Source organism: Camarhynchus parvulus, chromosome 1A, assembly GCF_901933205.1.
Source record: "Camarhynchus parvulus chromosome 1A, STF_HiC, whole genome shotgun sequence".
NCBI classification, from domain to species: Eukaryota; Metazoa; Chordata; class Aves; order Passeriformes; family Thraupidae; genus Camarhynchus; species Camarhynchus parvulus.
In genome coordinates, this window is record NC_044586.1 from 40339363 (window position 1) to 40366411 (window position 27049).

Sequence of the window (27049 nt, forward strand, 5' to 3'; positions counted from 1 at the left end):
TGAAACATTTAACACGACCTCAAGCTCCATGAAAACAAGGCCAAAATACAGGAAAAAAAGTGTTTATTATTTTGGTAAAAAACACCTCCAGCATGTTTAGTGAATCTCATGTCATGCTGTAAAGTCTTTTTGTCAACCTAGGCTCCAGACACAGCAATATAAGCAGCCACAAGAGCAGCACCACAGTCCTGAACTGTGTTGCCCAAGTTCAGATCCTGGAGGCTGACCACCAGCTGCATGGGGAGCAAAAGCTGGGGCAGAGGGAGGCAGCAGAACATGCTGGACTTCCCCAGCAGTGATCCCCATCTTTGGGGGATCCCAAGTACCAAGCTCTGGGCCAGCACCTCCAATTCACACAACCAGGCCATCTCTGATTACTCTTTGGTTCAAACAAGGGCTCTGAGCAATGGGCTGAGAGGTTTTGTGCCCTAAAGAGCATTATAGTCTTCAGAAAATAGAACCTGTTGTGGGAGGCTGTGCCTGGGGAGCAAAGGATCATTGAGCCTTTTTTGATGGCACTGCCACCACTGCCAGCTCAAGGTTCTGCCAAAAACCTCTGCTCTGGAAACACCCTTCAAACTCTAGAAGACTCTGGAAATACACACTTATAGCTACAGAAGATTGTTTCTGTTTCCTCTGTTCGGGAAATATGGCCTCAGTCCTCAGATCTGCTGTGCCTGGACATTTCTCCTGTCAGCAATGGCAGGTGTTACTGCAGCAGTTTTCTCTATAAGACATAAGATAGCCAAAAGGCACCAGAAGAGAAAAATATAACATCTACCAAATATCATAATTTTAACTGCAGTTAAGCTAGCTTCCTCAGAGAAAGGGTAAACAGGGGGCTGGGCTGGGCAAACACTCTCTGGTGAGCTTCAGGGTGCTCCATAGGCCCTGAGGTAACAGAGCTTGTAGTATGATCCCACAAATTAACAAAGAAGAGCTTTATTTGGTAGCCTTCGGTGGAAAAGTAACCAAAAGTACAATTGGCCCTTTTTTTGAATGTAAGTGGAGCTACTCTGACTGCATGACTCTGTGGCAGAGACGTGCCACACATGTTAGCGTGTGACAAAGCCCGTTCTAGCTACCAGAGGCAAGGGTGGACATCACAATGTTATGCTTTCTTTTGTCCACTGTTTCCAACATTCTGATGAAGAATTTAATCCTGTTCTTCATCAGAAAAAAAAAAAAGAAAATATTTTTTTTTTTTTCTTTGAACTCTTGCACGACCTCAAGCAATACTAGCAAATACAAAGTTTTCTTTACAAATAGTGAAACCAGCCAAGCTGAAGGCATAACAGAAAGGGTCTTGAGTAAGCATATGCCTCCCTTCAGTGGGAAGACTGGACACTGACATTTGCGCTCTGCTGAAAGACTTTTCTGATGAAAATTAAGCAGTGCTTTTCTAGTTAGGGATAGGTAGAAAGAACTGGCAGAGTCAAAAAAACCTGTGTTAAGAAACGATGTTAGTTGGCTCTTCTCTGCAGAAAAAAAATTGCCTACAGGCATGTGAATGGTTTCTGCCAGCTCCAGCTGCTGCACACCTTGCCTGACATCTTTGAGGCATCAGGTGCTGGGACAGGGGCACGGCTGAGCACCACCAACCCTGATGACTCCATCCCCCCATGCACTGAGGAAAGATCCACTCAACTATCATGATGTGGCTACAGAGAGAATTGTGCCACACTGCTTAGACTCAGTGGGAATCAGAGATAGACATGGATATTTGTGGTATTTGAAAAGGAAATTACCTCTAATCTTGATTATTATTTATTTAATCAGGTTCAAAAAATGCATCAGAAGTAATTTTCACAGCTGTTGCTGATTTGTTAGTACATCTATCCCCAAATCTCCCTGCTGTTTTCTTTATGGTTTGCAGTCTTATTTTCCTTTGTTTAAAGAAATGTTTTTCTCTCCCCTATTGTTACATGAAACAGCCACATGAGCAACAGAGCACCAAGGAGGCTGTCCATACCCACAGCCCTGTCAAGTGTGCAAAGCAAACAGGCTCAAGCAGAGCACAGCTGCCTGCCCCAGCTCCCCTGGCAGCTCTGCTCCCTTACCCTAGCAATGGCATAGGGCAACCTGGTGCCAAACTGCTGGGAACTGCCCTAATACATTAAGGACACCTATTCTTGGTCATATGCCTTAGAGGGAAAGCCTGTTTCCCTCATTAGATCAACTGATGAAATGGAAAACACAGGGAGCTTTCAGACTCAAAGTCCATTCAACCAATCTAGGCCCAAAAATTTGTTCATTTTTCCAGCTATGTTTAAATCAAGATAGGACCTCTGGCTCCAAACCTTGCACCTCTTAATCTTTGGATTGGTCTACTTTTGGCATCATATGGCATGACTGGCCTTAAAATCAGTTGTCTTTTCACGGGAATGCAGAACTGAGGGAGACAGAGCTTATTTTTGTTAAACCATTTGTCTGAGTCTATATTGGAACTCAGACTTCTTTTTGGTGGGGGGAACTCTGAAACCAGCACAGCAGAGCCAGGGCTGGCAGCAAGCAAGCAGAAGGCCTGGTCACACTGGAGCAGGGTTGGGTTCCCACAGGCTGTCACCCAGCCTGAGCTAAAGCAGTTTGAGTGCTCCACAGGAAACTCTAAGAATTAAAAATTACATCCCCTCACTTCCCCTCCTGCCTTCACAGTCAGGCCAGTCTGAGGGCTTTAATCACAAAGCCTACATGGGTTGGAGGGCTGGGGGGTTAGATGTGGGTTTTAATCATGGTCATTATGTAATTGGATAAAATTCTACAGTAAATTCTGCAGTATTACAGGCAAATCACAGATAATTAAATACTTCTCCACAGGCCTATATTGCCATCCAATGAATAACATTTGCCACTGGACATATATCTCCTCAGCTGACAGGACACTAAATATTTCAACTGGGAAACTAAGGCACAGGTCAAACAGCCCTGTGCTTCAGACCAAGTCTAGACAGGCAGTGCAAGACGTAGCTCTGTTGTCACAGACATAAGAACAGTATGGGAGCAAACAGGTATTTCTTCCAGAACTTATTTTCCAAGCTCTTTATTATTGTGCCACTGCAAGATTAATGCATGCACATTATTCAAAAATCCAGACTGTCAAATGAGGCTGTGATCAAGCTTGGGTGGTGTGTTCTGGGGAAAAGCATTTTGAAATAGGGCTCAGCTCAGAGAGCAAATAGCTCTGGTAACTGAGATGTTTGCCCTCAGTGTGCTCCAATAAACTGATTTACCTTTCTTCTTTTTTTTCCCCTTTTTTTTTAAGAGCTGACGCAAGTTTGTCAAAGGGAGTTGTTGGGTGTAGCAGCTGTTGATTGGTTCGTCCCATACACTCCCATTTGTCTTTAAATCACTGTTCAACTGCTCTAGGTTGCATATGAGTAAACTTTTTCTTACAGGTGCAATTCCTAAAAGATATAACCTGTCTAGCAAGTGAGGAAAGGAACCCGCTTAACTCAGAGGTAAACATTTTTTCTTTATAAAATTTTATCTATGTATTTTAGATCCTGGCCATATCTTCAGAAATTGGGAATTATAAATTTAATTAATCTGTAAATATAAGTGCAATATGAAGGATGGGCTCCTTAAGATTTAATGACATGGTAATTTGTACTGGCAAATATCTTTGATATTGCTTCAGGAGTGAAATTTAGAGTTCTCTTTTGTACAGAAAATCAAAACCTAAGCAAACACAGAACAGCAAAACTATTCAAAATTTCCCAGTCAATTAAGAAATTAATGATTGCTTTCCTTTGCAGCCCTTGGCTATCTTCTGAGAAAATTTTTTCCAAGCTCTTGAGTTACTTGGCTAATATTTCTTTGAACAAATTAATTTTGGAAAGTAGGCTTTACATTTTAATTATTTATTTCACAGCTGCAACACTTATTTCATTTTGAAATAGCCACAGAGACAATAACCTTATAAAGTCACTGTCATGAAGATGAAGAATCTGGCAAAATCTGCTACATTGGATACCATGGCAGAGATTACAAATATTGATATTGCAAAACCCATGGAAGTGTTAGTCATATCTGTGACCTGGCATTATTTGCCCAGTGGTTGTCCATTCGCCTAATGTTCTAACTGCAGACTGGACAGAAATCAATAACCTTGTGAAATCAGATGCCAAAAATTTCATAATTTTCCAAATCATTGCTGGAAACCATTACTTAATAAATGATGCAGAACAGTACCCTATACTTGAAGAGGAAAATTAGTTTTATAGAGATAAATAACTATCCTCTAATAATGGGTAAATTTCTTTTGCAATAAGTATTTCCATTTTAATACCATACTTTAAGAAAAATCCTTTCTGTTCAGCCAAATGCTACAAGAGGCAGAAAAACATCATTGTATTGAAGGCAAGTTTGAGGAACACTGGAAATCTAAGAGATTTATCTTGTATGTTTAGGCACCAAAATCATAGCTCTGAAGCAGAAAGCATTAAATCCCAGGGAAGATAAAGCAGGAGAACTTTGGTGTTTTTCCTCCAATATTGCAGGCAAAGCTTCTGGCAGGGCCCAGGCCTGCCTAACCTTGGTGGCTGTGCTTTCACACCACCCTTGCCCTGGTTCCCCCCAGGAACAGCAATCCACCAGCACAAACCCCTGAAGGGATGCAACTGAGAGCCCAATGTCAGTGCATCCCCTTTATCTAAATATCTTGCAGGCTGAGTTACAGGTCCAGAGGTACAGGGTCACCCCATGTCCCCCTCAGGTGAAGAAGTGACAGCTCTGCCTCTTCTCGGTTACTTGTGGGGAGAACATGCTACCAGTGCCTGTACATCTCCCAGAGCCCTCAGTATCTGCAGTGCTAGGAACTGAAGATATGGATTGCCACCAACTAAGGACCAGCCCTGCCAAGTTCTCTGAAGTTCAAAGGCACCACTGGTCATAATCACAGTTATTAGCGTTTGCAATATTCCAGTCTAATAGCAGCCCTGTTTTATGGGTCTCACTCTCCCCACATTTATGCAAATGGCTTTCTGCTCATGGTTTGCAAACCTCTGGAGTTCTACCAACCTCTCCCTAAAAAATTACAACTGCAAGAAAGCAGGTTCTCCATAGGCTTAATTTTGCCACCTGAAGCTTTATAGTTTCACCAGAAGACTTTTAGGAATTCAGAGATTAAAACAATAAAATAAAACAGAAAATCATTGCTTTATGCAGTGATTACAGAGCCTCTTGAGATGACGTCTATAAATCAGATGACTTGTGTAAATGTTTGACAGGGCAATGTCCAGATGATTCTTATGCTGTAACATGTATTTTCAGTCAATTTTTCCATATTGTTTGCTGTGCTGCACAAGCTTTCATCCTCAGCCTAATCGTTGTGCAGCTTAACTCCTGGCAACTTTTTTGCTTACTTTTCCTCCATTTCCCGTATCTTTGAAGATCTGTATATTTTGGACTGCCACTTCTGGAAAAGACATTTTTCCAACAAAAGTTAGGCAGTGCACACAGAGGAGGTTTTACCCTTTACCAGAACAGGGATAAGCACAGATAGATTTGTTTGCCTGACTTCTACACCACAGATTAAAAATAAGCATCAAGAATTGGAAAAACTCTCTTTCTCAGACAGGGCAGTGTCTGCATTTGAAGACAGTTCTGTGAATGAAACCACAGTTGTCAGGGCTCTGTTGGGGGTGGAGGGGTGAGGAGGGCGTTACTGGTTTTTTATCTCATGCCGTTATTAATATCCTAAGCAAGTAGAATCCCCCAGGCATTGAAATGTGAGTGCCAGCAGCTCTGCTCTGATGCCTGAGTCACTCATCCCCCCACACATACAAACACTCTGTGAGGCAGCAGAAAGAATTAAAGCCAGCCGCTCTCTCTGGTAGGAAATTTCCTAATGCACTATGATATTGCTTCTCCTTTTCAGTTGTCTGGTCTGGGTGAATGCTTTTAGTAAGAAGCAAGGAATTTGACATTAATTTCTGGCCTGGAGTCAGTTTTAACCTCCAGGATTGGTATTTAAAGTTTATATTTGCATTTTAAACACATGCACTCCAACATCTTGCCACCACAGATATGCTTGTTGATGTTCCTAACAGCATATGATCAATATCAGAGGACAGCAAAGGTCTGGTCATTGAGCTGGACCTATACACCCATAAACGCAAATCCAGGAGAAAGGCTATTAAATAATTGCAGATTTAGTGTTGCAAAGAGCCAGACTTAGAAAATTATTTGTTGCAATGTTTTCTGATATTGTTATTATGGAATGCTGAGCTGCATTTGACATGTCATATTTATGAAAATTGTCATAAATCTGGCCAGCGTGCCTGATTGCAAGGCAGCAGGTAAAGGTCCAGGGAACTGCAGCTGTGGCCCCAAGTGTGTGCTCTCTGATCTCTGCTCGCTCCCTTCACTGGTGTCCCCTCAGCTGTGGAATGGAAATACAGAATGCATCAAGGGAGAAGGATTGCAGAACTGCAGCATTTCTTGAACAGTGTTTTCCTCTTGAATCTGATAATAAATAAATGAATTCACATGTGTATCTACAGATGAGTCTGCAGCACACAGCTGCTGAAATCCCAGAGGTGAAGTTCTCTTTGTAAATTTGGGTCATACAATTTCATTTGGTCCATACATTAAATAAAGAGTTGAGCATTTATCCATATGATTTTTAAAAGGCAAGAATTTTTCTTGTGGGGTAAAGATAATCAGTCTAATATCCATGTATTAATCCTGTGTGAGACAGAGCTTCCAGTGATGGGTCAAGTAAGAATTAAACACTGGTCCCCTTAGAAACTGGCCTATCAGAATTGCACCTCCTAATTATCAAAAAGTTGTCATACAGAGATGCTGCTCACCTCTGTCAGATCCCAGTGAAAGGGACAAATCTAAAAAACATTTAAACCTGTGACAACATTAATCTTCCAACAAATGGGAAAGCCTGCTATATATATATATATATATATATATATATATATATATATATATATGCTATATATAAATACTGCTATATTTCTGTTTTTATCAGAAAACATTTCTGCATCACCCTCCCCTAGAAACTCCAAAGCAGCAGTTCAGTAAATTATTTTCTGCTGACTTTGTATTTTTTCCAGATGCTGGATATCCACTGTGCATCTGTTGGCCTCTGCAACCTTTACCATTTGAAGGGAGACAGCAGAACCAAGTGGTGGCATATAAAGAGACTTTTATGCTTGCCCGGAATTTTCCCAGTCTGCAACAGTTTCCCCTCTTAATGCTATTACAAAGATCAAACACAAACCAAACAATTCACACTGGTTTATCTAATTTGAAGAAAACTCTAATGAGTTCTGTTGTGTTTTGTTTGCAGAACAGAGTGTTCTGGCAGTCCCTGCATGACAGAGAGGACCCACAAGCAGACGGCACACCGCTGTTTACCCTGAAGAAGCGAGTGTGTGTGCTGAAAAGCGCTGATCGCTCTAATGGATCGCATGGAGCTGCAAAAAGTCAACATCGAACCTGATGATCAGAGCAACAGTGGGGAAAGCCTCGAAGACAATTACAGAGAGCCAGCTGATTCAGAAAAGGCTGCAATTAGCAGGTAGGCATTTCTCTGTTCTGTTAAGGCCAGAAAGCAGTAATCAATAATCTTCACTAATGGCATCTGGGAAGTTTCCCCACAGCACTGACCCTCCTTGCTCTGTGCTCTGGAGGACAGTGTGCCCAGAACAGCAAGGCAGCCCAGGTCCCCCCTTGCCTGCCGCCACCTGGACTGATGTCTTCAGGCTCCCAATACAGACTAACCCTTGGCAGTTTCCAACTACTCCAGTCAAATAGTATATGTGTAATTAATGCACTCTCAGAGCAGTTCAGCCTGAGCACACTGAGGGGAATGTTCCCCAGGGCAAGGTGTGGATGCCGTGGGATAGAGAGAGAGAAACGGCAAGCATGTCTCACAGCGGCCTGTGAGAAGTTGTAGAAAGCTAGAAAGATGTGATAACTTGTTGACTATAAACAATTTGCAGATAGTGTTTCTCTACTTTATTTTTCTGTTCCTCTCAAGGACATTGCGTGAGAAAGATGTTTCTGTTAGTTAGCCAATAGAATAGAATCTATCGTACCACTCTATAAAAACCACGCGGTTCTTTTGAGTAAAGCCTTCTTTCCCTTTGCTGCCCCGACCTCGGCGCAAGGATGACAGCAAGGCATGGAGGGCAGCAGGGACAGCCCACCCTCAGACATTCCAGCAGAACCCACCACAGCACTAGCACCTGTGTGGCTGGAAAAAGACATCTCAAAACCAGCCACCAGTCCGTTGCTGTCAGCTTGCTGCTCCCTCCAGCACGTATCTCTAACAAGGGCCTTTGTTCCCCAGACATGAAGCACGTGCTCAGCTTCAGCGTGTTACTGACAGTACGGATCTGCTTTCCAACATCTGCAATCAAGTGTAATTCAAAGATTACTGGGTCTACAACTAAATTTCAAACCAAAGCTAAGATCTACTAAACATGCCATTGGACATGAGAACTTTACAAGAGAACAGATCTATTTTTTTGATATATTTTTAAATATTCAGAGCAATGTCAAAGGAAAGTTCCCACTGATGACAAAAGGTACAACTCAAATAAAATGTGTAGCATAAGCTTTATCTAAAGTTTTCTTATTTTTCTTTGTGTTCAGTCCCTTTGCTAGTGATGATGCAGAAAGTCAGAAGTTCCTTACAAATGGATATCTGGATAAAAAGAAATTGGAAGACTATAATGAAGAATATGTAAGTTTTATTCTTTTTAAATGAATGAATGAATGAATGATTACAAAGTAGATCTTATTGACCTGATTTTTTTCTGAAAGTGTCAGTAAGCAAAATTACTCTGGAGCCTGGCCAGCATAACCTTGGCTTTCAAAGAATAAACACATTTTCTAACAGTCGGTGCAGCAAACTCTTTCCATTGTCTTACAAGTAAAATTCAGTCTTTCCTACACAAGTAATCAGAAAAATTCCTTAGATCACACTTGAGCTTCAGTAACATCTCCATGTAATCTCAGCTGAGATGTGCAGACAGTGGGGCATTGCACCCATTTTCCTGAGAGGACATTGGTCTCAGGACTTTGTTGTTCCTACAGCCAGGTAGATCTGTACCTTAGTGGATACATGCTTGTACTTCTAGTTTCCAGCATCTGTGGAAATGAATCTACATTCAGCTGCACTGCTTTAAAGAAAGAACCTTATTGTTTTGGCTTTATGATGCTGAGCTCTACATGGTCAGCACGCGTCAAACTCCCTAGACAGCTCCACATGCAAGTGGAAGCACAGCACCCGCTGCTGGGGTGTGCATGTGGGTACCTCTCTGCTAGGATTTAATGTTACTCCATTTTTAGTGAATTTGATTAAATGAAAGGCATTATTTTACAGTGGTGTTACAGATTTTATTAATGAATGATCGCATAAAATCAAAAATATTATTTGTAATTGTAAACCAAAATAAGGAGCCATGTTCTCTTTTTCTTTTCCACTTGGTATCTGTTGTAACTCATTCACACACCATCCCCTCTCTCCTAGGTTTTGTCCTCTTCCATTCTTCTGCTTCCAGCCCTAGGCACACAGCACTCCTTTCTTTCTTCCCCCCAGACACCTTTTTAGTTCCCCCAAAAAAAGTGCATTTTACTTGGAGACAAATTCAATAATCTATTGTACTCATTTCTTTAAAAAATCTGAATATTTAAAAATCGGTAATTGGGAAACCTGTTTGATAAGAGCATGTGTTTCCATGGAGGCTGGCCAGCATAGCCAGTGTAACTGTGTCACCTAAGTCACCTGTCAGGAATGCAAGCCTCCTCTGATTGAGACAATGAAAGAGTGGGAAGAGGCAAACGCTACCAGCACAGCTGTCTTTGGGGTAGACTCTTTTTGGTGGCAAGTGCTTCTGGGCTTGGCAACCTTGAAAAGCTCCACCTCTAGGCATCAAGGGAGCAGTATAGGGAACACCAGCAATGAGGATAATTAGCCAGTCATGCTCCGTAAAATGCAAATGAATTGCCATTTTCTGTTCTTGCACCCAACAGCACAGGGGTAGAACTTCCTTTGGAATGTCCTCGTTCAACCTCAGCAATGCCATTATGGGCAGTGGCATCTTAGGGCTCTCCTATGCCATGGCCAACACAGGAATTATCCTTTTCATGTAAGTACATAGAAAAATAAGCACATAGAATATAAGCAGGAGGCTGGATCTGAAGTTTTTGTGATTAGAGAGGTATGTTAAGTTTGGTTTGTTAGCTGAAATTCTTGCAAGATCCTCTGTAATGAGAGCATTTCAGCTTCACCACAAGGAGCCATCCACTGCTGAAAATTCACTGCTGAAATTTTAGACCTCCTTTGTGTTAGAAACACGACTGTGAATTGACGCTGCACAGCCAAAAAACAAAAGGAAAGAACAGCACGCTGGTCTTAATATAACAAGACCAATCTTGCCAGTTCAGTATGAGAATCCAAAAAGGGAATTAAATAAATAAATATGTTTGCATCACCCCAATCATCTAATCACTATGTAGAAATGGAAGAAGAGGATTTGATACAATCTGAAATGGCAACATGCTTTGAGTGCAAAGGCATTCACAGATCTAATGTCGCTGCTCCAAGTCTGTCTGTACCCAATGTGCACAAAGGACAGCATTGGTCTCTGACTGACAAAGAGTATCTACACAGAATCTGTATCCACAGAATCTGTGACTGACAAACAGTATCTACACACGGGTTTTGACAGACGGTAACATACAGACATGGGAAGTTTTTTAATCTATGGCTAACATCTGGCTCCTTTTAATGAGATGAATTGTATCAAAAATAAATATGGTGGGTTTTTTTAATTACTGATTTTAATTCTAACTTGAAGCCTTAATTTTAGCCTCTCATGAGACTGGAATAAACCATGATATTACTGTGTGACAATTAGCCATTTTTGACATTACTGAAATCTACATGTTTTTATAGAGCTTCTTACTTGTGGGGACTGTGTAACTATAACAGCAACAGCATTTAAAATTTTACATGTAGCTTACAGTTGCTAAGAAACATCTCCTGTTTTGCCAATATGATTTTTAACTGAAAATTAGCTGTAGATTCAAATGCTGTTCCGTATAAGCACTTCATAACACCTGCGCCCAACTGGTTTAGATATAGTATTTGCAGAGCAAAAATTGGAAGCCAGTTTTAAAACTGACATTTTATCAGAGTCAGAAAAATGTAGGATTTTTTTCTCCTCCAACTTTCTCTGAGCATTTGTACTAACTGGCATACTCACAAATGATCACGGGAAAGAAAATTGTGATATGTTAAGCTTCACTAACAGGGAAAAATATTATCTTTATAATATCTTTGTTTTGAAACTCTGTTCATACTGACTGGTGGCTAAAAATTCTGATACAAGCCTAATGATATTAGCTCTGTTGGCAGTGCTAAAGCAGGGAGTAATGCTAAAGCAAAAGAAGAAAAGTATCTCCCCCCACAGCTCCCTTTTTTTACTATGCTATTTGCATCTTTATGGCATGAGAACATTCTCCCTTTTGGCAAAGGAAGGGATTTTATTTAGAAGTTTGAACTTGTGTGTAGATACTGTTACCCCCACAGCAGTTATCCAATTGCTTGAAGTTCCTCTGTTTTCGCAGCACGAGATGTTAGTGTTAGTGGGACAGAAAGATCCCATCTACTAAGTGGAAACTGCTGGACATGAATTCTAATTGAGATGATGCTGGCAGCATCATCTACATTTTTGTAATTCACTCTTCTCATCTTGTCCAAGTGCTTTCATGCTGGAAGGTGTTCTACAGGGTGCAGGAAAATAGAAGGCTCACAAAATTCCAAAAGCAACATTTCTGCTGCCCAGCATGATTTAGCAAGCGCAACCAGGAGGGCTTTGGTTTACCCCATCTCATGTGTCAGGACACAGAGATCATGTCTCTGAACAGGAGCTGTATGGGTGCCCCTGATCAAGGAGGATGCCACCTCAGCACGATGCACTGTCACCTCAGACATGACCCCCCTTTATCATATTGCTTGAGCCCACAGCAGGAGACAGCCCTGCCCACATCAAGGTGGTAGCACTGACTGTCTCTCTTGAAGAGGGAAACTTCAGAGGAAATTGTGATGGTCTGGTGGTTCATCACTCAGCCCCAGGGCCTCGTCTGCTCCTAGACTCATTTAAGAACCTGGCTGTCAGTGTCTCCTATATCTGTACAAAACCTCGTGTTCAGGGGAGTGGAAGCTGTGGGCATAACCTCCTGTTCAGCCATAGGATAAAGTGCATCCATATTTTCTATCTCTGTCATGTTATTCTCTTCCTCACCAGCGCTTGGGCAGGCTGATGACAAGACGGTTAAGGTAATAAATTATGCTGTGCACAGTGCTGTACCCCGAAAATCTCATACAAAGCTACATTTTTCACAAGCAGTTTACAAGAGGCAGATAGCTGAAATCACATAGGATGCACCTATTGTGTGGCAGAAATATGGCAGTAATCAGAATTATTGAAGTCAGGTACTGGTATCTTCAGGCGGACTAAGACTACAAGCTAAGCTACCAGTGCTCCAAGAGCAGGTTTTCCAGTGTTGTGTCATGCTTTAACATGATGCAAGATTTCTAATGTACTCACACAGCAGGCAACTAACCTCCACTGCACAGCGATATGCCAGAAGTCAAAAGCAGTGACCAGCCAAGAGGTAGCATTGAAGTTGTCCCAGTCACCCAATTTGCTTTTGGGTTTCATTTTTGCGGGGTTTTTTGACAGCTCTGATTAAGGAGAGATTTGAAAATGAGAAATCAGTGGGCAGGTGAGAGTCCAAAGACCAGATTCTTGCATAGAAATCTGTTTACTTTAGTGGAATCTTGTTAAGATACAAGATTTTGTTCTTGTGGACTAGCACAGAACTAGCACTTACTGGACTTCATGAACTTCATGAGCACAAGCAAGTGTATGTTCAAATCAACTGTTTCTCTGATGTCCTGCTTAGGATTCTGATTTCTGCTTTGCCTTGCAGAGTTCTGCTGCTCAGTGTAGCAATATTGTCACTCTACTCAGTCCACCTTTTACTGAAGATATCAAAAGAAGGAGGTAGGAGGCTGTGATTGACAGAGAGTCTGTATTGCATGCATGTATTTTACCTTGGAATGCAATTTATCAAGTATGTCCAATGTAGTGGCTCATATTTCTGTTTTGATTTTGTTTGGGGTTTTTTTTCAGGATCATTAATATATGAAAAACTGGGAGCAAAGGCATTTGGCTGGCCTGGGAAGTGTAGTGTTTTCATTTCAGTCACAATGCAGAATATTGGAGGTAAGAGATAAAAGTTTTCTAGCTTCCAATGCTCTTCCTACAAAACACAAGTGATTTAATTCTCTCCTCTGTCTGGCTAAATGGCATCAGAGATGAGCCAGATACAGCATACACTGTATTGTAAAAGTGAAGGACATGAGGACTTCATCTCACTTTTTTCAGCTACCTGGCACTTCAGTGTATGGTGAAAGACAGTTACCTGGGATCCCTCCATGGCCAGTGAAGAGGCTTCAGTGATGGCTAAAGTGGCCTGACTGACTGTCCTCAAGGAACTGGCCATTCTCTTTATTGACTATGGCTCAGTCTGTCCTTAGCATCTAGTTGAAGCTTCTGCTTCAACTTAGAAAAGATTAGTCTGACCTAAAAGGAAAAGCATAGGCTTCTGACTTCCCATAAAAGGCTTTTCGGTGGTTCATTTTTCAGCTGAATGAATATATTTGAATTATTCCTTCAAATAACAGTTGGGTTGTGTTATTCCTAAAATGCATGTTTAAAGTAATTTTTGAATGTACTCAGCCACAAAAATACATCCTGTGAAATATCTATCAAATAACTTCCATCCTCTCAGAACAGGAGAAATACCAATATAAACAGTAGTGATAGAATGTACATTCATTCAGCAAAGCTTTTTTTCTTTACTATGCTGGAAGAAGCATTTTAAGAAGGCTGAAGAACACCTGGTATGAAAGCAAAAGGGAGTTTGTAAATTTTAACAGATTCCTTAAGGTGAGGTAATTGAAACTTAAATTAAATGTGCCGTTAGTCATTTAAATTTATGCAGGTTTTTTGGTGATTTCTCTATTGGAACTTGCTATGTTTGCAAATCTCCATCAATAGAGCAATACTGTCCTGTTACAGCAACTTGGCTACACAAACAGAGGTAGTTCACATCTCCGAAATGCAAAAGACTTTTTGATTTTGATTCTTGTATATATTGAACCATCGGTCTTTAGAGACCTCTCTGTGACAAACGTAAAACAAATGAAAAAAAAACAAATGAAAAAAAGCATTGCTTCTGGCAGTACATTTTAACTGAGATGTATAGAAGTCCACTCTTACATCAGGAATCATGACAACTAGTTGATTTCTTTATATAGAGAGAAAAGACTGGAAGAAAAAAGTTGAAATTAGGAAGGATAAGGCAGCTGAAGAGATCTAGAGGAAATAAGTCTAAAGCTACTGCAGAATGGGGATGGACAGCATCCATTGGAGGAAAAAATATATATATATATCAAAAAAGCAAAAGGAAAAATTAACAGTGATTTAAGTATGCTACAAATTCAGTAGTAACTGTATTGTATTCTAATACAGAATGCTAGATGTCATTCAGAACATGTTCATAACAATATAAAGGCTTTATTTATTTATTTAGTCACACTTTTATTTAAACAAAACTCATTTCGCTACTTTAGCAAAAACTTTTGTCTTTTTTTGGAGCTATAGTTTTGGAAACTCAGTTTTCTGAAGGTGATTGTTTTGTTTTGGCTTTTTTCCAGCAATGTCAAGCTACCTCTTTATTATTAAATATGAACTTCCTGAAGTCATCAGAGCATTTATGAAACTTGAGGAGAATTCTGGGTAGGTGTCTTTTCCCAGCCTGAACCTGATATGAAAAATTTTCACTTTGATGTCAGTGATGATTATTTTTATTTTTATTCTTCCTCTTTAGAGAATGGTACCTTAATGGGAACTACCTCGTCATACTTGTAACAGTTGTAATTATTCTTCCCCTCTCCCTTCTAAAAAGTTTAGGTAAGCTTAATGCCCTGCTTAAACTCATTTCTTATTCTTTTTAGGATTGTGAATTTTTATGTAACTGAGCTATTTTATTTTGTTTTGTTTTGTTTTTCTTTCTGCACAGGTTATCTTGGTTATACAAGTGGGTTTTCGCTGACCTGTATGGTTTTCTTTGTCAGTGCGGTAGGTGACTGTTTGGGTATTGTCTCCAGACAAATACAGACTCTGTAAACCTTAAATACTTTTATACTTTGTACTGTGACAATTTTGCGTTAGGATAGCCCCTGCAAGTTAATCAAATCAACAACCTATTCAGCAATAGGTGAAGTCAGAATAAAAAAATCAGTTAAAAAACCACTTGAGAATAAAAAATAAAGCAGGAAAACAGCAGAGGCAGATTAACAACAAATATTTGCAGAAGAAGCAGAATTGGTAGCACTTGGTTTCTTGCTTCCTCTCTTTCTCAGTGTCTGCTTATACTTCTGTTGGAATACCACAGATATGTAATCTCCTATAGTGGTACTCTTCTGATAACATTGTCTACTTTTTGTAGGTGATCTTCAAGAAATCCCAAATACCCTGTCCTCTTCCCATCATGGGCCACGGGGTTGAAAACTGGACCGCCACCAATAGCACAGTGCCAATGCACCTGGTCATGTTATCAAATGAGTCACTCAGTTCTGGTGTGAATTTCATGATGGACAACACAGCTGGGCACTTCCCAAGCCTTGAGGAGCCAAAAGATCTCTCCCCGAAAAGCGGTGTAGAATATGAAGCACACAGTGACAGCAGTGACAAGTGCCAGCCAAAATATTTTGTGTTCAACTCACGGGTAAGGGAGATCCTGTAGAACTTGCCTTTCACGACTTGCACCACAGCTAAACTGCTGCCTGCCAAAAGTCAGAGGTACAGCCGTGACCATTCTTACTAATGGGAGCTTTATTTTACAGACTGCCTATGCAATACCCATCCTGGCATTTGCATTCGTATGCCACCCTGAGGTGCTACCAATTTACAGTGAACTCAAAGAGTAAGGTTCTTCAATTTTGTCCAATACTTCCAGTCAACCATAGATAGAGATAATTTTCTACATGCTATCCATTGATTGCCGGTGTGTGAACATCCACGTGATAGTGAATTATTGCTTTCCATTGTAAGCAGATTTTGGCTTTGCTTTGGTGTTATAGTCAGATATCAGTGACAGAGAACCACTGCATTTATCATTACTTAGTAAAGGAGGAATCTCGAAAATCCTTTAAATGATCTGAATAAACTGGGGAACTTGGTTACACTGAAACAGATCATTCTGGTTTCTTATAATACCTAAATGTGTTCTGTGTCTGTGTCAGTTGCTGCTTACTCTTAAAGTTTCTTGGGATGCCATTGGTTTGGGTGTCTTAGATAGGCTCTTCACTCTGCCTGTTTTGCTTAACAAATATCAAAAATCAAATATACTTGCTTAAAATGGCACAGACTTAATAGCTGGGAAGGGCTAATAAAAGGCATTTGTTGAACAGCAAAAATCACTTTACAGAAGGTTGTGTTGCAGAACTCAAGGAGGCTAAGAACCATTGCCTCCTATTTCAGTAGGTTTAACCTCAGAAGCCATAAAAATTCTAATATGACTTGGGAAAATGCTTGCAGGTCCTATAAGATGAAGATTTTCTTTAACCAAAGGATTTATGAAGGAAGGATGCGATCTGCAAGGGGTTTTGAACCTGCAGAACAGCCCTATGTAGATATAAGGGTATGTTCATATAGAGATGGCTGAAAACTCTTGTCTACTTTTGTCAACAGACCTGTAATTCTCATCCCTCCATTTTTTATTTAATCTAAAATATACCATTTGAGATTGACATTTAATAAATAGTGGTATATAAAATAATGTGGCACATTTTTATGTTGCCACAGAAAAAGCACTAGAAATGCAGTTTCAACATATTTTATAAATCTGTACTGCTCTACACAGAGTTGTAAAGCATCAAGAGCTCTATGTAACCAATATAATTGCTATGAACTTTCTATCTGGCGAGGGTGTGTCAGAGAGCTAAGATCCTTCAGAGCACTTCTTGTACAAATAGAGGCTTTATAGGACTGTTATTCTCTTTCTTTTGTACTTCAGTCGCTCCCGAAAGCGGATGCAGAATGTCTCAAACATCTCCATCACTGGCATGCTTATCATGTATCTTCTGGCTGCCCTCTTTGGATATCTTACCTTCTATGGTAGGTCAAAACACTGTTCTCTGCAGAAATTTCCCTCACTTTTTAATGCAGGTGGGCTGGTTCTATCACAAAGACTCAAGTATTAATGCATTTTCTGGGGGCCTGAATCCAAGTTTAAGCAACATTTAATTATAATACACAGTGTGTAACCTTCTGAGTGAACTGTGGGACTTATCCAACTGTCAATCCTCACCTGTGAGAGACTCCAAGGCACCTACTGGGGGGCCAGTTTTGTTTCCCTTGACTTTGTGAACTCAGACAAGAAGCTGCTGTAAACTTGACTCTTGGCAAAGGCCAAGAGTACTAAAAATACTCCAGTGCTCAACAGTTTTACATGACACTATTAAGTGCTATCCAATCTGTCTCTGACGCCACTAGTTCAGTTTCATCTATGCTGAAAAACAGGTGCAAATCATTCTAGTGTAAAAAAAATCTGGATGAGCTAAACTAACGGATGGGCAAACAGAGTAGTCCCTCTATTAGCACACCATTTTGTGCAAACACCTCTTTTTACCTTGTCAGTCCCTCCATACAGCAGAGAAGTGAATGATACAGCACACTCTGCTCCCTATCACTGGGGCAAGAGGGCTCTGCTGGGTGGAGGTCAAAAGGAGCTGTTACCAGTTCAGTGAGTTGTTTCATATCACAGAAATTATTTTTACTTCAGGTTCTACATCCACTTAATGATTTTCTCAAAGTCATCTCAAAGATACTAGAGTACAAAGCATCACCTCAGAGCTGTATTACCCTCATCATCTCTGAATGATGGACTAGTATCAGTCACAGTGGGAAAATTCCTGTTTCATGTCTAGCCCTAACTTGTATATAATGACAGAAGCTGGGCTAAAGTTAATCTTGCCTCTTATCCGGCTGCAGTATAAAGATCCTTTTCAATGTGCAAGGTACCGCTTAAGTGATTTAACTCCTTCCTGTTTCCTTTTCGTAGGAGAAGTTGAAGATGAGCTTCTTCACACATACACTAAAGTGTACACATTTGACACCCTTTTGCTGTCAGTTCGCCTGGCAGTGCTGGTGGCTGTGACCCTGACCGTGCCCCTTGTCCTTTTCCCTGTAAGTAGCAGAGCTGAAACCAGGGTAACCCATATTCACTGACTGAATGTGATCAGCACAGATTTTAACACTGAAGAAAAGGAAGCCTAAGTTTTTTGTTTAGAGAGGTCTGTTTTCTCATTTGGCCAGAGCATGGACCTTAGACATTTAAGGTTGCAAAATCTGAAAGATTGAAATAAATCAATCTTTATAAATATATCAGGAATTACTTCTCTGTTTCCCTGGCTCTTTCTGTACTTTATTTGTCAGAGCAATCCTAAGTACCAAAGTCTTAGAGGCATACTGAAACCACTTAAGAGATTTCCTAATACAGACACGGGCACCTTCTACAGCATCCAAACTTAGGACAGACACATGAAGCTCAGGTCACACATTGTGCAGGACTCCCACACTGAGCTGCTGAAATACAGGGACAGAGGGCCCTGTGCTCACTTTGCAGGCTTGAGTCTATGGGCAAGTGAGGAAACTAAATGCCAGAAAAAAGAAGTATAAAAGAGGTGCACAGTCAGTTGTCTGAGCAAAGTTTGGAACATCTGTGTCCTCTTCACTGGGAAAAATACAATAACCACAATAGCAGGGACAGAAAGACACATCTAAACAAATTGCTCAGCAGAGGGACTGACCCTCCTCAGGGATCAATCTCCCCCAGGGGGCAGAACTCCAGGCTCCTGAATGTATAAGACTGAGCCTCATGTCTTCCCTGAGCTGCCAAGCAGCAGAGGAGAAAATAGCTGATCCTCATAATTTGGTTTTGGGAGGCTGGTGTGTCATTAGTACAGCACGTACAAGGCCAGCATCATGCTGCAGGAGGGCTTCCAGCAAGCTGCATCACAGCAAAGTGTTCCCATCTGAGTAACCAGGGGGTCCTGTTGCTCTGTTGTCCTGGTTGCAATACACACTCTGCATAGGTTCTGTTTCCAGGCTTGCTGACAAATGCCTTAGAGCAGTAATCACTGCTCAATGTTGTCTACTAAATAAAAAAATTTAAAAAAAACAGGTATAAAGCACCCTGAGTGGTCAGTCCTTCTAGCTTGGAGAGCTCCAGTGCTCTGCCTTAAAAATCATGTTCAAACCGGTGGCTAAATGTTTACATTAGTTGTAACAAATTGATCAGTCTTAATGGGAAAACAAGCTAAGGGCATTGAAGAAGCCTGTCTGTCAGGTGTAGCATTTTGTATTTTTAGATTTCTGTATAATCATTTTTATATTTGAATAGTTAGCAGTTACAAACCACAACACTGGTTTTTCCTAAAATTACTCCTGAGAAAATATCTTTTGCTTGTAAACCAGAATATTGAAGAGCTTTACACATTCTATCAGGACAGCCATCTCAGCAGATATTACTCCTTCAAATAAGCACTACAACTATATCAACTCCTTTTTTTAATTAATCATCCCATTTGTATTTTCTTAAAATAGTCAGAGTCTTTTATTAAAAAAAAAAGTCATTGCACTGCTAGAAAAAAAAATTAAATATAGATCTATATACCATTAGTCACTGTAAAACTTCTGTTTGAAAGCTTCTTTTTAAGGACTGTGTCACAAAAGCAATAATGCTCAGTATGCTGACAGTAAGCTCACAGGAATGCAGGCAGAAGTTCTTTTGTGAAAGAAACATATTTTACACCAACTCAAAAACTGAACAAAATATTTTAAATTTGCCTCCCTCTTCCTAATATTGGTTTACATCAACATAAAAACATAAAATACAAAATTCATTGAGTGTTTTCAAGTGATGTACTACACTGAGAGAACCCCATATATTTATTTAATTGCCAAACTCACCTAAAAGCAGTTATATGTTACTTTAAAACAACCAAACAGAAGTGCATTTGGAGTTTTGGGACTGTAAAAATATTTTTGTTCAATTTCTAAATATCAACTTTTAAGTTAATTTTGGTACTTCAGAATAACATCACCTCGAGCTACCAACTGGATTTGCTTTTGGCCTTTTTTTCTACTTACCCTCTTTTATGTTGTAAAAGCAAAAAAATCCATGATGTGTAAGAAAGTCAGTGAAGCAAAAAAGAATCCTCTGCAATAGGTTTTAGGGTTATAATTTTCAAGTGGCATAGAAAAATATGCTTTTCTTTTCAGATATGTATATGTATATATTTAATGGTTAAGTACAACAACTTCCTCTATCTCTCAGAAAAGAAAATTACAGAATTCTTGTGGGATTTTCATCAGGTTCAGGAATACAGCAATTCATATTTCACACATGCTCTTTTTTTTTGCCTGCTGATTAGTACTTATAGTGGGGGTGCTCTTTGAGGATTTTTTTGCTGATATTAGCATCTTTCAGTTGAACAGATTTCATGTCCCTGATTTTACACCCTATTTATTTGACTTTCTCCTACACTGCAAATATTTGAGTTTCTGCATTAAACTGTGAACCCAGTTCCCAAAAACTTACATCAGATTGAGACTATATTATGGGAATCAAAGACTGAAAACACATTTTTTCAGTTAGAATTTCTCACAACAGATGTAGCTAATATAGACTTTTTTTAACTGAAAGCAAAGATAAATTAATTGTTGTTTTACTTTCCCTGTTGTCTTTCATCTTGCAGATCCGTTCATCTATCAGTGCTTTGCTGTTTCCCAAAAGGCCATTCAGCTGGATAAGACATTTCCTGATTGCAGCAGTAATTTTGGCTTTTAATAATCTGCTTGTAATTTTTGTCCCAACTATTAAAGACATTTTTGGATTTATCGGTAGGTTTCATAAATACTTTTTGTTGACTCTATTGTCCTTTCTACAACATATTTACATTCACAGACTGAAAGTCAATCTCTGTTTGAGTCTTACAGTAGAGTAATATAAACACAATTTGAATTTAAAGGGGATGTAAGGATTCCCACACAGCTGTCAGACAAAGTTATAAGCTACCCAACTTTGTCGTTACTTTGCATGAGGCACAAGAAATCCAATAATCCCGATACAAAAACTGGTAAGGAATTCCCATTTTGACCAAAAGGGAATTTAATATATGTGGAGGAGAGGGAAATCCTATTGTTTCCAAGCACCTACAGCATGAAAAAATGTTGACTTCCAAACTGTTGTGTTAGAAAAAGAAGAAAAGTGACGCATTTCTTTTGGCATTAACAGTTCTCTCCCTACCACTTTCTTTTGGTCAGTTTTGGCCTCTGACCAAAGAGGTCCGTGAAGAGCCTCCATGCTCTGAAGTGCTTGAGGACTCAGGGATGCAGATCCCTTGAGAAAGGCACCTCCATGGGGTTTCTGCAGCTGGTTTGCTCCTCCCTGCCTTTTATACCCAGGTCTTCATGCTGGACACTGCTGAGCAGAGAGGAGTCAGCACTTCTCAGGCACAGATCATCCACTCTCTTTTCAATACCTGCTCTCCAGGGTCATCCCGCCCTGGGAATGTCCATTTGTCCTTGCTTCACCTGACAGCAGACAGGCTTCAGCTGACATGCAGACACCTCCAGCACGGGCAGCCACACCACTTTGAAAGAGCCCTCCCAATAACAAGCGTCTCTTCAGCCCCCAAGCACCCAAATGAGTATTTGGACACCTACAGCTCTCCATGAATATAGTCTACAGAGACAGCCCTTTGTACAGCTGGGCTCAGAATGGCAGCTGCCTCCCACAGGCTGTCTTTTGCAGGTGCACCACTCTGCTTTTCTGTCAAATGTTGCAGCATTCAGCTCTGCTCTCTCTTCCAGGAGCCTCTTCAGCTACGATGTTGATTTTCATCCTCCCTGGTGCCTTCTACCTGAGAATTGTTAAGAAGGAGCCCCTGAGGTCTCCTCAGAAGATTGGGGTAAGAGAACTGGGGGCAACTGCAAAAGGAAGGGTGGGAGGGTGTGTGATTTCCACTCTTCATTAACACTCAGACCACTGACTTGCAACATCCGGCACTTGCTCCTGAATGGTAGTGTCTCACTCAAAATACAGGTTGGGCAGTGAGATTCACCTGTGGCTTCTCAAGACAAAGCCTTTAGAGGCCTACTGCTCCCAGTTCTCACCTAAGTATTTAGGACGAAGTGTGTCAAACCACCAGAAAACAGGACTTACTTAATCCCATCTAAACTCCAGTTAACACCTGCATTTGCATAAATAGCACCAAGACAGTCGTATAAGAAGTTGTCGGTTTGTGCTAGAAGACCAGCTGTGGATTAACAGGAAGATTTGAGGTCAAGGTTAAGAAGGAAGTTGCACTGCAGAGATAAATAAGTAATAGTGAGCACTCCTCTGGGATAGATCCACAGCCCTTATATGAAGGTCTATCATTTATGCACAGCATGTGTCTATGTCATGCTGGACTGCCACTGCAATGCCTTTCATCCTGAACATCAATAACTGTCTGCAGATTTAAATATCACTGAGGAAATGTTCTTTGAAAATGTAATTAGAAAAGTTATTGATGAAATATATATGTAAGCACATAATGTAAACAGATGAGCATATATGCATCTATATATATATGTTCACAAAAGTCATGTAACTGATACATACTTATAAAAGAAATTTATTATGATGAAATTATTTCTACAATGTTTTTTCCCGCTGTTAGTGTAGAGAGACTCTGAATATTTTTCCATGTCTCTTTGCTCACTCTTCATGTTGCTGTGTGTTAGGCACATCTAGAATTTCACATCTTGCACTGAGATCACATTCAATATTCATCTTTATTTTACAAAGACAGAGTATTGTTAAGTGTGGACAGATTATGGTAAACTAAAGCTCCACTAAAGCAAAGGGTGACTACAAGCATCTGAATCACTTGAATATGTACAGAAACACTGTCAGATAAGAGATATGGGCTTACCTGTTTGTCTAATAAGGATTCAGCAGATTAACTCTGAAATTGTTCTTAATCCTGGAGACTATGACCATTGACTGAAAATCTGTCATTTTTTAACGATAAAAAACAAAGCTGTTTCTTTGTTATGTTTTTTTATTATTGTTCACAGTACCAAAGTGGGTTGTTTTCAGATCTAGCTGTGTAAAGTTCATCTCTCTTGGACTGATATAAACACAGGACTAACTCTGATTCAAGTATCCCTGTACGACATTACTTGGGCTTTAGTCACATAGAATAAACCAAACTTAGGCCATGGGTGTTACACTAATGCAGATCCAGTGGGGCAATCTATGAGCTACCACCTCTAAGTCACTTGCTTTATTAATTAAATTTCATTTTCCAATTGCAGGCTCTGATTTTCCTCATAGTTGGCATAATCTTCATGCTTGTGAGTATGACTCTTATTGTAATGGACTGGATTTACAATCCCCCAAATTCAAGACATCATTAACCTGTGAAGACAACCAAGTGCTTTTTATAACACAAATATTTGTATTGTGCGCTCTGAAGAACATCTGAATGGGATTGTTATTCCTAGCTAGTAACTGCAGAACTTTGAAGACAGTTTCTGGTGGGGTCACAAGAACCCAACGGAGTCTACATCATCCTTTTCAGTAAGGATTGTTATTTATGCATTAGGAATCTGAGCTTAGCATTTCTGGCCAGGTGAAATGAAAAGTGTGGTGTGAATGCTTTCTGTTTTCAAAACCAAAATAACTCTGTATATAGTTCTCAAAAACAGCTTGGTGTCACCCCTTTAAAAATCTCCCATGATGATAGTAACCACTATAGTGGTTAGTTCCTGGAGGCTTGGGAAGGTAATGGTCAGAAAACCAGCCATTGCCTCATTTTCAATCTGAAGGTCATGGGAGCGGCTGCCCAGGTCCAAGAGACAGGCTACGGTTTCTAAGGGGATCTGGAAGGTGATTCCTCTGTGCCTGATAGACTGATCTGCCCATCAGAAAGACAGTGGCTTTGACAAGCCAGTGGATAAAGCTGAGTGTTAGATTTATTGCCCAGATTCATCGCCCAGCTGTTGCACAGAATAAAGCTCTCTGACACAGATTCTCTGTTGGGGCAAGTGCTTGAAGAACAGTAGAGTATTCTCATTTTGTTTTTAAAGATGCCTGTGCTGGAAATATCAGTCATTTCTGCAGTAGGGTTTTTTTTTTTTCTTTAATTTTTAATTATTGTGTGAGCTTACATCACTGAACAAGTTGTATCCTCCATAAAAACTTGTCTTCCACTCTCGCAGGAATTTAAGGAGACCACAAGGTGCGACAAAGCACGCTATCCAGTATTGTTCAGTACTTGTGTATTTGATAAATGTTCAGTGCAGGAAACTGTAATTTGCTATATATAAAAATATATGTATTTATGTACATAATTTTTTGTTTTCCTCTAGTCATAAAAATGTTATCCTGTGGTATATGATTTTTGATTTTTTTATGTGTCACTCTGTTTTCATAGCCACACACTTAATATTATTTTGAAGGAAACATATTGAATTGGTGGGTTTGTAAAAGGTCTGTTTTTATTCACCAGTGGTTGAAATATACCTGTAGCAAGCCCTAACTGCTACCTGTGTAAAAACACATTCATATGTTTACTACTTACATTATAATAAATTTCAAGATGTTTTTCTCTTGAGAATTCTTAATACATGTGTTGAAGTTTTGTGTTGCGTTGTATACCACAAATTCAAATTACTTGCTCAATTGCTGTACCTCATGTCTATGCATACATCAGCATTTAACAACATCCTGTATGGTTAAGTCATGCAAGGGTAACAGCATTATTGACAATCTCAAGTGTATTGGGCTATACAGCTGCGCAAGACAAGAAAAAAAGCATTGCATTCCATGCTACATTCATGTTTAATTAACAGTCAAATCATGAATTGGGCTGTGTTGTGGAGTACTCACTACATATGCTCTCTGCACACCCCAGGGAAGATCAGCCAGGGAGGTCTTGCTGACTCCTTAGCAGAGGGAAGGAGTGGGAAGGTGCCACTGTTGGGTTTATCACACTTACACAAATCCAAGCTCATGTAAAAGGAGTTTTCATTTTCTGACTTGGAAATCCATTGAGTAAACAGATTTTACTCAAAAACCTGCAGATTCAGAAGGCTGTGAAGTACTCAAAAGTTGTCTGTGCTCCCACCTTGCCTTCACACAAAATTCTGTTTTTTTGTGTGTCTGTGTGTGCATAAATTTTGTATACTTACAGAATAACTGGAAAGGAATATATATATTTCATGTTAAATGCTACCTTTCTGAGCAGTATTATATGCTCACTTGAGTACTGTATCCTTAATATACTGGGAAACACTCCCTTATGAATGCTAAGTCTGGCTCTGTGTTTTTTAAAGGAAATAGTGCCAATAGTATTTTTAGTTTAAGCAGATAAATATAAATAATGTTGCTTTATTACTGAAGAAAACTTTAACATGGACCAGAATTAATAGTAAAACACCACCATACCTCTCTTCCTGTTATGATTACTGAGAGTTGTATGCATGAATTTGTAACTGCATCTTTACTTCAGAGTAAAAACACGTATTGTGACTACAGCTGAGTGTAGAGACTTGGGAATTCATGTAGTCCACCCAAGATAAACAGATGACTTCAAGAAAAGTAACAGAACTATGGCACAACTCACTGCCTTTTTATGGAAAAAAAAGACAGGGGTAGAGGGGCTGTAAAATGTTGAGGTTTTGAGTTAAAATGTGTTGGTCACAGTGATATGCTGCTGCTGCACACTCTGAGAGTAAGGGCAATATTGCTCACTATTAGCACTGCTGAGAATGCTGGTTGTTGGAGTTTCTTCATTTTGCAATGTTGACAAGAGGCTTGGTGAGGATTTTTTTATTAGACCATCCATGAATGTATAATAAATGAATTTTTTGAAGACTGCAGATTATTCTTCATCTGCTTTAGTCTAGCAGGAGAAGAATTTTTGTTTGAAAACCAAGCAGGGTCAAGGTGGTAGCCTTAACACAGATATTGCTAAAACTTCATTCCCTTTTAAGAGACAAATTTGTGTATCCAGGTATTTGCAGATGAGCAAGATGGCAGCCCCTTCATAAATAACCCTTTGGCACTCCTTGTTTTCTATCTATTCATGGAGCTGCACTGATGTCATCGGGTATGGCGAATGTCGGGTGTTAAAAGTGGGGTTATCTGTGCGATATTGAATGCCTCATTCTTTGGATTAGCTGGGATACATGGTATGGCAACTAAATATAGTATGGGACTATATATAGTGTATCACTAACTATAGTATAGGAGCCCACACCACATGGTACCACTATGTATAAATACTTCCTATCATTGCAGGTGCAGGTTTTCCCACTGTTACATATTTGTCTGATGCATACTCACAGCCCAAAATATACTGGTCTACACACAGCTCCAGCATCAATGAGCTCATGTGAGAACCATGCCCATGGCCAGCCAGCATTTGTAGCCTGCCTGCTAGTGAGGGAGGCACTGCAGCCCCAGACACATGCTCAACACCTATTCCACAAACATCCACCCTGACCTCTCCTTCCTCTCCGGTTAGGCAGCCTTCATTCCCTGCAGCATCAGCTCTGCTCTGTCTTGATGATGCTTGAGGTATAATTTCCTTGTGTCAGGAGGCTATTTTAATTAAACAATTACAGTTGTAGTAAATGAATGAGGGGAGTTAAAGAAAAGTAAAAGGTATGTCTTCAAGGAGAAAAAAAAAATCAATGAAAATGTTAGAAATGTTTGTGGCCATAGAGGTGTGTCATTAAATGGATGTTTCAGGAATGCTAGAAATTATATAGAAAAAAAAAAAAAAACAAAACCAGAAGTAATTAATATTTCAGCTCTGCATTTAGTAAGAGGCAGAAAATGGGGTGTTCTTTGGAGGGCAAAATCATCTCTAGTCCATAAAAATCAA

The 27049-nt window shown here is 39.9% G+C and overlaps 1 protein-coding gene across 1 annotated transcript; it reads left to right on the forward strand.

The window, feature by feature from the left end:
- Window positions 1–3382: 3382 nt before the first annotated feature.
- Window positions 3383–24585, forward strand: SLC38A4 (solute carrier family 38 member 4). The gene is made up of 16 exons (XM_030960077.1): window positions 3383–3458; window positions 7304–7534; window positions 8614–8704; window positions 9997–10112; window positions 12964–13037; window positions 13167–13259; window positions 14756–14837; window positions 14929–15011; window positions 15121–15179; window positions 15550–15828; window positions 15947–16026; window positions 17119–17219; window positions 18166–18290; window positions 20864–21008; window positions 21981–22078; window positions 23472–24585. Exons 2-16 carry the CDS (start codon window positions 7416–7418, stop codon window positions 23571–23573), a joined length of 1647 nt encoding a protein of 548 aa, XP_030815937.1. The 5' UTR covers window positions 3383–3458; window positions 7304–7415; the 3' UTR covers window positions 23574–24585.
- The last annotated feature ends 2464 nt before the right edge of the window (window positions 24586–27049 follow it).

What these genes read in the sequence shown, in the direction of transcription:
- SLC38A4 (XM_030960077.1), top strand. Translation starts at nt 7,416, where the DNA reads ATGGATCGCATGGAGCTGCAAAAAGTCAACATCGAACCTGATGATCAG. An exon ending in GAAGATATCAAAAGAAGGAG is followed by an intron (nt 13,038 to 13,166) that starts GTAGGAGGCTGT and finishes GTTTTTTTTCAG; the next exon opens with GATCATTAATATATGAAAAA. An exon ending in AAACTTGAGGAGAATTCTGG is followed by an intron (nt 14,838 to 14,928) that starts GTAGGTGTCTTT and finishes CTTCCTCTTTAG; the next exon opens with AGAATGGTACCTTAATGGGA.